This window comes from Parasteatoda tepidariorum, chromosome 8 (assembly GCF_982258835.1).
Source record: "Parasteatoda tepidariorum strain Cologne lab strain chromosome 8, Ptep-v5.0, whole genome shotgun sequence".
In the NCBI taxonomy this organism is placed as follows: Eukaryota; Metazoa; Arthropoda; class Arachnida; order Araneae; family Theridiidae; genus Parasteatoda; species Parasteatoda tepidariorum.
In genome coordinates this window covers 78,508,893-78,520,509 of record NC_141762.1, presented here as the reverse complement: position 1 = coordinate 78,520,509, position 11,617 = coordinate 78,508,893, and the positions used below count along the sequence as shown (strand labels likewise).

Genomic DNA, 11,617 nt, shown 5'->3' with positions numbered 1-11,617 from the left:
GGCTTTCTATTTTCGTATTATTTTGGATTAGTATTTGCAAATGTATTAGTTTTTTTCTCACGGATGTTTTTAATTAAATGGTTCGTATAATTTGCGAATAATAAATGTACGAATAATAAATTTTATCAATTTTTGCAAAAATAATTTAAACTAGCATTTAAATTTTTTATGCCACTAGTATTTTTGTGGCTTTGTTTATAGCACGTAGTTTCTAAAAGTCATGTAACTGTATTTGCGAAATACATGTTGATGTTTTTTTTTTTAATTATTACGCAGTCCTAATTTTACAAAATGGCCGATGTTCAAAGACCTCCAGATGGTTAGAGAAATTTGATTTCATTTATGACAATAATTTAAATAATTTGTAGCGCTTTTTTCATTTATTTACAATTGCTTTTATGCAGCAAACTTGAAACCATTTAGAATTGCAATATATTTATAATTATTGTTCCTTGCTCCAATAAGCACAAACGAATAATTTGTCTTAATATTTTGATTACATTTGTTAAAAAAAAGTTCATCATGTTTTTGTTGTTTAATTTAATAAGTGTTTTTCTTTTTCAAAAGCACATATAGTACAATCTAACACTTAGTTTATAACTGAGATCGAGTCTAGGCATAGTTATTGTATATGTTACTCATTTCAATTTATCACATTCTGCGACATGTTTCGCACTAAACACAACTTAATTAATATTTACCACGTTCTTAACACTGTTACAAAATCAGAATTTCCTAGGTATTTGCCATAATGATTAAAACCATTGTTTTTACCGTCCTGTCCAAATTTGTTTTGCCAAAACTCTTCCATTTACAGCTAGGGGAATATGTGATCTATCGTGCCATCAGCAATTGCCATATAGATTTTAAACTTGAGTAGTTGGGGGAAAAAACATGTAGAGGTTTGCTCCTGAGTAGCTACTAGTATCCCTTGCAGTTGGTCCCTTTCTATAACAAAATTCTGTAAATTTTTCAGTTTCTTTGCTGGCCACTGTTCAGAAGTCGCCGAGACTTGGCAACTATTTTGATATAGATCATGATACCAAAATGTCAATATTCTGCAAATGAATTTTGAACTTGAATATTAAAAAAAAGGTGGTTTGCTTGGAGTCGACTCTATAGTCTGTTCAACGAGAACTGATAGCGAAAGTAAACAAAGCGGCGTGCTATTTGGCGCAATACAGCTGTCTACTTGGCGCCGGAATTATGACAAATAGCGCCTATCAGACAAGCAAAAACTCTTATTTTTAGATGGTTGTTTGTATCGCCGTGGTGTCTTTTTGCAGGTGTTTCATGAGTAATATGGAAAATAAAGCGATGGATTTAAGTCCTCCTAAAGAACGACAGAAGAAATCTTACATAAGTAAAGTTGAGAAAGAAATAATATTAAACATTTATAAAACAGAAGTGCATTCAAAACCAGATGTTCCAATTATTGATGTGGCTGACCATGCGGCTTCTGCAGCGGGAGTTAGCACAGCTTCTGTTTTTAGAATTATCAAAGAATATAAAAAGGATGGTATATTACATTCCCCGAAGAGGGCTAAACCTCGTAAACCTTTTTTGGATGACATTGACGATTTCGACAAAAATGCTCTAAGAAGAAAAGTTCATGATTTTATTCCCTGTTAAAAAAAATTAGGCTTCAAACATCAAAAACGAGGACGGAACAGCTCACTCATTGAAAAAGAAGAAATAATTTTGTGGCGGCGAAGACATTTAAGAACAATTAACAAAATGAGACAAGAAGGAAGAAAAATTTATTACATGGATGAGACATGGTTGAATGCTGGACACACGCAAGACAAAGTGTGGAATGATACTTCCATTATCTCGTCAAAACAGGCATTTTTATCTGGTCTTTCTACAGGATTAAAATTGCCTTCTGGCAAAGGTGAGAGACTTAATATTACGCATATTGGTAGCGACGCGGATTGGCACAATGGTAGCTTAACAAAAGATTTTGTGAGACATGTAAAAAAGTTCCAAGTTTCTTTTAGTGTAATTATTTTCGTAATACTTCCGTTAGAAAAATAAGGATAATTAACAACTTAAAAATACAAATAAATGCAGTTCCTTCTAATATATTTTTAAATCAATCGGTGAAACATAAAACTATTTTAAATATTATTTAACTTCTAATAAATTTTTAAAAAAAATTGTAATTATGAAAATAAAAGAGTTTTTTTTTTTAACATAACTTTCAATTCTATACGACTTTTACGATGAAATTATAAAAGTTATGTTTTTCATAGATATTTATGTAAAATATATTAAAACTAATTTAATCAAAACTTAAAGAAATATAGATAAATTAAAACTATTCTTAAAATAAAATTATGTGTTTACTGAAACACTTAGAAACGTATTTTCATGAAAATATTTTAATTTTGCATTTTCTTATCTAATTTTAAGGTATCAAAAACCAAACATCGTTTTTGTTTTTCTATAAAAGCGAAAGCTCTGTCGATTCAAATGAAATCGCCCATTCAGCGAAGAAACCGTTAAAGTGGCAAACGTTGCCGATCAAACAGCAACCCTTTTGTTTACTTCCACTCTCAGTTCTCGTTGAACGGACTATAGTATTACTAACTTCTGTACATCTTTTTTTTTTTTTTTTTTTTAGTCTTTCATTGGCCATTGCTGTTAAGTCGCCAAGACTTGGCAATTATTTTGGCTTTATGATATGGAATTTTATATACAATCGTCAAATGGATTTTTAACTTTATTAATAAAAATATGTAGTGGTTTGTTTGGGGATGGCTACAAGTTGTACTGCTTGAGTTTATACGCTTCTGTTAATATCTTTAGTTTCTTGCTGACGACCAGTGTCTGGAAATTGCCTAGATATGGCAATTATTTTGGGGCAGATAATGATACAGAAATATACCCTTAATAATTTATTTATTACTTCATGTCCATGGAATCCATGTTTTTAAAATACAATTATTTAAAAAAAATTCATTTAAATTGAAAATAGTTGGTTTCATGCATTTTTAATTTAAAATCTCCTTACTTAGTATTTTCAGAAAACTATAATGCGAAAAAATTTCAAAAATATTCGTAAAAATATTATTTCATATCTTGACTCGATCTACAAAAAAATCTACAGTTTTTTATTTTTTTTGATAATAAAGTCTGAAAATATCAGTTATTAAACATTTTTAATTTTCTTCAATAGGTGGGGATGTACCCCTTACCGCCTCAGCAGGCATTTATATGGATGAAGATATTTATGGTGGAACCAAGTCTAAATATGAAGGATACGTTACCTCCATAGCGGCAAACGATGAAGCTGATGTTGATGTAAGTATGTTTTAAAATAGACCTAATTAATCAGAAGCAGGGTTTGTTGATTTAAATCAAATGATTTTTTTAAAAAAATCATTGATTTAAATCAACTGATTTTTTTTTATACATATTGATTTTTAAAAAACAGTGTTTCAATTATTGATACTTTTATTATTTTCTTTTCTTAGTTTTAAAGTTTATTTTAAATAAATTGCTCCATTAATTAATTTCAGTTAACGAAATTACTTTCTTTTTTGATGTGTGTTAAATTCCAACACATTTGAAATGACATTTTTAAAAATCTATTGATTCTTGAGATTGAAAGTACAGATTAAAGTAAACATTTAATGCTGTCTTAATATAGACTTGCATAGCTGTAGAAAGTAATTAATAAACATGAATTTTTTTCGAGAAAAAAATTGCAAATAATGTTAATTAAAATTCTACCTTTTGATTGAAAAAGCATAGAATTAAAATCTACAATATATTTTATTGATGTAGGATTAAAAATGAATATTTTAATATAAAAATATATAGTTTAAATATGTATTTATTTTTTTATGAATGACTCTACATTTATAAACATAATCTGTTACATTTATTTTGTCATTTTAAAAATCAAGTGGAAAAAAAAGAAATCACAATTTTAAATTAAGATTGTGGTTTGCTAATTGAAACTTTGCTTTAATAATTGAAGTACAGGGGTCTGTCCAAGCCAAATTTACTACCGTTTAGCGGTACCTTGTCAAATTCAACTTTAGGAAAAACTGTTGAATAATTTCACAAAATATTTTTTTCTTAACATTTTATTTTTGTGTCTCGTAAGAAACGATAAATCCATATTTTTACAATATTTTTGTGTTGATTTTTTAATTTAATTTTTTATTTTCACAAATTATGTCTAAATTTTCACAAGATAGATGCCTAAACCTAAACAGACCCCTGAAGTACTCTTTAAATTCTCTATTTCATCTAGTCTTTAAATTTCAATCATGCATTTGTTCCAAAATGGTTGCGATGCAATCAAAGCTATGTATTATAACGAAAAATTATTTTAGTCAGTTAGAGCTCCTAAAATATTGTTATAATATAGTTTTAATGTTAATTTAATTTTGACTAAACATTTATAAAGTATTTTTAATCATAAGTTAAATTTCTTACAGTGTATTTGAAAAAAAAATCTGTTTTAAATAAAAAAAATCACGAAACCTATTCAGAAGGTGTCGTTGCATTGAAAGATCAGAAATAGGAGTTTTTACATTTCAGAGAGCCTTAAAAACATATTTCCACCGTACTTATATTAGTTTCCTATCACCACAATTTAGAATAACTGACGTTAATAATAATTTTACTACTTTTTAATGGCTTCAGAAAAGAATAAGTATTGATTAATTTTATGAGACACACCTCAGTAGTTATATTTATTTTACATTTAAAGTTTTTTTTATAGACAGTAACATTGTTTTAACTGTTTTTTTTTTTTTTTAATAATTTGAATTAAACTTTGAAATGTTGGTGTCACTTTATTAAAATAATTATATGTATTAATTATTGTTTTATTTTTTATAGGATGAGGATTATGATGCCACAAGTTTAATGAACAGTAAGAAGAGTGGTTTTACTGCACCAGTTGCATTTTTACAGGAATTAAGAGGAGACAGAGTAATTTAATTTTTATAATTATCTGCGTGTATTTTTGTAAGCTATAACATTGTTTCGATAATATTTTACACTCACTCTATCTGAAAAGTTTTATATAAGTTGCCAAAGGAATATTGGAAAAGTTCTATACAAGATTACTATTTGAAGCATTTAGGAATGTAAAAATCTTATTTACTTTTGCATTTTAAGTTATTGCTGATGTATGTTGCTTTGTGTATCTCATTTTAATATGCACTTAGTCTTTTGACTATAGACTTTTATGTGGAGGAATAATTATACTTTTTTTTTTTTAACTGCGTGAAAGGTTAAGTGTAGAGATCCAGATCAACCCATTCTTCCTACATATATTTGTCATGCTTCCTACTTTTGAGATTAAGGGCAGTCTAAATGTTTATTAGCGAAAGATATTTTTCTTCTAAAACATACTTTTTTTCTAATATTAAAGAATTATTTAGAATATTATGCAAAACTTTAATAACAGGCTCAGAGCTGTAGAGTCTGTAGGGAAAATGACCAACTTCAAGAATTATATATTTAAAAACTTTGACCTCATATATATGTAAATATATACACATGTTTTACAGCTTTTTTTTTTTTTTTTTTTTAAATGTAAGAGATTTAATACATGCTGCAGAAGAAATTTTTGGCATAGCAAATTAGTTATGTTAATTAGCATTTAACTGGAATTAAGTGATTTCTTAGAAACAGTTTAACTTAGGCAAGATCTTCTTTGATGGAAGGCCATAGATCCAATTTAATAAACTTATGAGCCGAGAATAATCTTTCCTCACTTACTTAAGTAGGTGCACCAGAGTTGTTACTGTTGGGGCTACTTCTTTCTTTTAACTTTTCTAGATAGATATGTATAAGTTCTAAAATAGGTGGGCTGTGCAGAAGTTTCAGATATAAAATTTATATCTAAAGACTAATAATGAGTCAAGATAATAAGTTTAATAATAAGACTCTAAAAACAATAAGTTGGTTCGTCAATTAAGTTCTTTTTTAAAATTCATTTTAATTTTATTTCAAATTCTAACTGTCCAACAAAAACTAAGTCAATGTGGTTTAACAACCTGAGCTCAGACTCCTTCATTCAAAAATCTGCTTAACTTCCGATTCCATAGCCCTGATTAGGTTTCTGAAGGATAATAAAAATTTATACATATGATTTCATATTAATAATTTTGAAATTATACCAAATTTGAAAAGGAATTATAATGCATTCTAATTAAAATATTTAATTACTGATATACCAAAATGTGTTTTTGCAAAAATAATGTTCTTTATGATTTTATTTTAATTATAAAACTCAAAAAAAATTAAAAAATTGTTTTTAGAACATGCAAAATACACTTAATAAGTTTGTAGTTTATGTTCCATTTGAAATATAAGGAGTTTACATTTTGTACCATTATGGGTTCACAAAAGAAAAACACCTCTGCCATAGCTACCTGTTTTTACAACAGAGCTGTATCTCTCTTGTGTATATATATGTGTGTGTATATATATATACAGTAGTGAACCGATTATCCGGAACAATCGGGACCATCGCTGTTCCGGATAACTGATTTTTCCGGTTTTCTGAATCGATGCAAAAAGCCGTTTTTTTTATTGTTAAACCCAACTTAAAAAAAAGCACAAATAGTTGGAAATAATCTTTAAAAGAAAAAAACGATGAAGTAATACACTAATGATTATTTCCAAAATGATGGTAAGGTAAACATCTTTTAAAAAAGAAGAAAAATCCTAAAATCGTATGACGAAAAAAAAAATTTTTTTTAAAAATGGCGGGAAAATTTATCGAATTTCGCTCCGATTTTTTTGGTTTTCTGATTTCCGGATAACGGGTTCTGTACTGTATATATTTATATATACTACTTTTTTTCTTGAATTTACTGTGTGAAACTAAATAAAAAGTTATTATTCTTAATTATTGATTAAGTTTTCTTCCTACATATTTAATAAAAATATATAAAAATAGGTAATTTGTAATCACATTTTTTTAATATTTTTTTTATTTGCAGGATTATGATCCCTTTGGTGAACACAAAAAAGGTCAGCGTGTTGCTGATAAAGAAGATGAATACCGTGCTCAGAGGAGGAAATTTATGATCTCACCTGAAAGATCAGATCCTTTTGCTGACGGTTAGTTATCATTCTTAATCATTTATTCAATTTTTATTCAGATTTTTAAAAAGATTCAAGCTCTTGGTAGCCCAATGTTTTTCTATTCTGACCGTGAAGAAAATATTAAATTAATCATACTTAAATCCCTTTCATTAAGTGTTGAAAAATCTAAACCATGTCAAATTTTGAAATTGGTATGCTAATTTTTTCTAGATTTGGTCATTCTTTTATTGTGGTCATGAACATGTCACATTTTCAACTTTTTTTAATTTTCTAGAAAATTTTGAATTTTTATCCACTCTTCCAAACTATACAAAATTGAAAAATCAATAGTTCTTTAAAAATAAAACTTTAATTTGGAATACAGTTTTTCTTCTATAGAAATATTTAGTTAAAAATTATTTCTGTGCAATGTATAAAAACCTAATAAACTGAGTTAGTGTTATTCGCCTTTTAAATCGTAATATTTCATTTTGAAATGTTGTCCATTACCAATCTGTATTTATCCCTCAAATAATTAATCCTTAATTATCCCTAAATATCCTAATTATCCCTGAATTTTATTTGAATTGTGGGCTAAGAGAATCATATGTTTGATTTTTGGAGTTATGATTAAAAAGACTAAAACTTCTCTAAATTCAAGGGAATTGGATATTCAAATTATTTTGAAATATGTTTAATTAATTTTTTAAAGTTGGAATTGTGGTGATGATTTTTTTTTTTCTTTCGATTTGTTAAATTTCAGTCTTTGAATCCAATTGTTTTTTCGACTAAGAGTTGTCTATATTAATCGCTTGTAATTTTTAGTCTTCAGAAATCGAAACTTATCTCATTTTATTTTCTAAAATAATTTTTAAAAATTCTTGTGTAATATTTTAATTTGATTCAAAATTGCAATTTATGCTTTTTCATAAAATCTTGCTCTGTTGTAAAATCAGACATAGAAACTAAGGAAATATAATTTGACCTGTAACTTTTTTATTTGCTCATTATTCAGATGCTGTGCTGTCTCTTAACTCACAGTATTGTTAATTAAAAATATAGAAAATTCTGATTTAGGACATAAATCCATTCTTACCCATTAAAAAAGAGCCACCTACACAAGTTAAAGCCCATATAGCCCCAAAGTTAAAGTGTTGATCTATCATTGTGAAGAACAGAGGTTTGACTCTTAGTGGCCCATGAAGCCCAGTCAACTTCAGATCAGTAGGTACCAGCATGTCTGGGAAATAAAGATAATAAGGGCGTAATGGCTGCCAACATTGTGCTATTGGTCAAGATGTAGTAAAACTTGAACCTCCTGGTCCACAGCTGACTGTTGTGAGAATGCTTTGCACAACTTTTTTTTCACACAAATTGAAACTGAAATTTTTTTATTGAAGTTCTATGCTGGCCCTTCTATCAATATCAAGAATCCTGCTTCTTTTCAGACTTAGTTCCCTTCTGCAGAGAAGCTTGTAATTTGCTAAAAGAGTTTCTCTTCATTAGCACATGGGAAAAATTAAAATTTCTCTGTTCTCTTTGGTAATATTTATTAAATTGGCAAATCATTCATTTATCTTCTTTTTGCATCAATCAGACATTAGTCTAGGAGACCACTGGTTATTATTTCAGGATGGTTTAGATATCAATGATTTTGGACGACCATTAATTTCAAATCCTGTAATATAAAAATTTCTATTTTCTTGTGAAGAAGCAATTTTAATCTTACTATTCATGTGTTGGCTTATAAACTTAAACATTTGGCTGCCATTAGATAGTTAGAATGAATGACTGTGTGTGAATGGAAATATATTCTCTTAATTTTTTATTCTCTTTGAGTGGAAGAATTTATTAATTATCTTTCATGATCCCCACGACAATTATATATGTTTGAAAGGCTCATGCGTAAGACAGCACTGATAACTTGTGTATGTTTAAAACGTTCAAGATGGTTTAGTAACATAATGTTTTTTCAGGTTAAACTGGGAGGTGGCACAGAATGTGGAAGAAATTACAGTTTTTGAATATCAAGTTCTGTCTGTTTTTTCACATTTCATGTTCTTATGATCTAGTTTTAATGAGCGCTGTTTTTTTATTCCAGGTACTGCACTAGGAAATCACTTACTTTTATGTAGTGGAAATTTGCTGTTTGCAAAGGAAATTTTAGTGCCTCTTGAAAGAGTGTTACTACCTATTTAAAAAAAATAATATTTAAAATTTCAAAAAAAGAGGTTGAAAGGCTTTAAATGCCCCTACCCTTTATCAGTTAATTGTTCTAAGCAAATCTTTTTCTCACTATATTATAAACAAAAGTATAACAAAATTATCCTTTATAAAATTGGTTTGGAGTTATTAATATTAGAAAGATCAAAATAGTACCCAAGTTTTAATATTTATGATATATATTCTAAATAGTTCAAAATTGTAAAAACTTACTCATTCAAGAGTTGAAATCCTTATCGAGGCTTACAGAAATGTCCTGAACTAGTCAAGGGAATAGGTTATCAAATATGTCAATTGAAGTTTTTTAATTTCCTATTATATAATCATCATAGTTATCCAAAATATTTTCAAGGTGTTGCACTATGGCACAATGAAACTAAAGCCTTTTTTATAAACGTAACTATATTGCAATTCCATTAAGGCAAACTTTACTAAATCTCATTTAAATCGTCAAAATTAATGTACCCATAACTCAACAGCAATTGCTTCTAGCATTTTTAGCAATTCGAGTTTTTTAGAATATTTCCCTTCAGTTTAAACAAAACCTAAACATTTATGTTTTATTATTTAATGTTAGATTTGTATTCATATTGAAAAAGTTTTACAATTGTTGATCGCCTTAGTTATTGCTTCATAAATAACTGGAACAGGTTTTAATTTTCTTTAAAATATCTACCTGTTGTAAACTTAAGTCTTTTAACATCTGAGAAAAATCTAAGCAACCTTTCTTTTATTTACTACAGTTAAAACTCTCATTTAATTATGTAGTTTTGCTTAGAAATTTATGTGTAATATCAGTTTATAATAAGTTATTGATTATAGAGGTTGTTGCATGGTATCAGGTGCTTTTTATTAAATTTAAGATGGGTACTTAAATTAGGTAGTTATTTGATTTGCTTAAGAAGCCTTTTCAAAAAAGATTACTATTGTTGAGCTTAAAATTGTTCATAAAATAAATGAACAGGGTATAAACTTCTTCTTTTTTTTCTTTTTTTTTTTTGAAATTGAACTAAACACTGCTGTTTAATATGCAAATATATATATATATATATATTTCAAAAACTTGAGGAAAATGCAACAGCCTTTTTCTATTTCTTTATTGACACAAAAATTCTTACTGGTATATTTCATGCAGATTAAGCTTTACATTGCTTTATTTTACAAAAGTGAAAAGCTAGAAAAATATTTTCAATCAAAGAACATTTTGAGAATTTTGTTTTTCCATTTGTTAAAGTTACTATCACTTCTGAAGTTGAAATATTTTCTCTTTCAAAAAAAAAAAATGTGGTCTTCTCCTCTTTCCAATTTACATTAAAAATGCTATATATTTTAATGCACAACAATTTTTTTTTACTATTTTTAACCTTCTCTTGGTCAGTTTTTATTTTATTTACTCTAAATTTTAAATCCAAACTAAATACTTTTTAATAATTAAACTGGGTATTAAATTTTTTATTCTTCCCTTGACTTCTGTCCTATTGTTGGCATATTTATTACATTTTGTTCAATAATCCCCAGTTTTAATTACAAAAAAAAAAAAAAAAAATGAATGAAAAAGTTTAACATTTATGAAATACTACCTAACCTTTATTAAATCTATTGCTTTGAGGAATTTAAATGTGTTGCTTACTTTCTAAGAATCGTGGGAAATATGTTATATACAGTTTAAGAAAATGGTTTTATAGTCTTACTCTTAACTATCAGAAAGCTAAACTCCTAGTATAATAGTTTATTATGGATTGCTGTTTACATAAAATCATTTTATTAGAGATTCTCCGGAGTTGAAGAATTATTTATAAAATGATTTATTTTTTGAGTCTGCTAGACCATAATTTCTTTATTTTTATTAAAAGTTCAAGTAAATTTATGTGATATTAATTTTAAAAATGAAATATGTTTTCAAGTAATTTTCGTTCGTGAAAATTTTATAGTTATTTAAACGGAAAATTTTACTGGCAAAGTGGTGAAAGAAAGACAATTTACTTCATTTAAAACAATTTACTATAGATATTTTAACTACTTTGTCTGAAGGTTTTTTATGTTTAAAAATGTGTTCCAAAAGTTTCCTATTTCATTTGGAGGTTTCCTGATATAGTTAACATTTTCATGATTTTCATTCTGAAATGTTAACAACTAAATTTCTGCCCATCTCAATCTCTGAATCCACATTTTGAAATGCAGTAACAAATAAAAGTAAAATTTCTAAACAAAATGATTGCTTTTATTAAATCTGAAATTTCTGAGAAAACTAGAATTTAACTTTCAATATATAATGTAAATAAAACAAGGCAAGTAAGAAGAAGAAAAATTGCATAATTCTTTTTTTTTTTTT

The 11,617-nt window shown here is 27.2% G+C and overlaps 1 protein-coding gene across 1 annotated transcript in view; it reads left to right on the top strand.

Annotated features, from left to right (window-relative positions):
* Positions 1-183: 183 nt before the first annotated feature.
* Sf3b1 (splicing factor 3b subunit 1) overlaps positions 184-11,617 on the top strand; it is a 39,745-nt gene continuing 28,311 nt past the window's right edge. Inside the window, exons 1-4 of the mRNA XM_016067361.4 lie at positions 184-319; positions 3,182-3,306; positions 4,861-4,953; positions 6,978-7,098. Of these exons, the coding sequence (XP_015922847.3) occupies positions 292-319; positions 3,182-3,306; positions 4,861-4,953; positions 6,978-7,098 (367 nt within the window). The 5' untranslated portion in view covers positions 184-291. The remainder of the gene's footprint in view (positions 320-3,181; positions 3,307-4,860; positions 4,954-6,977; positions 7,099-11,617) is intronic.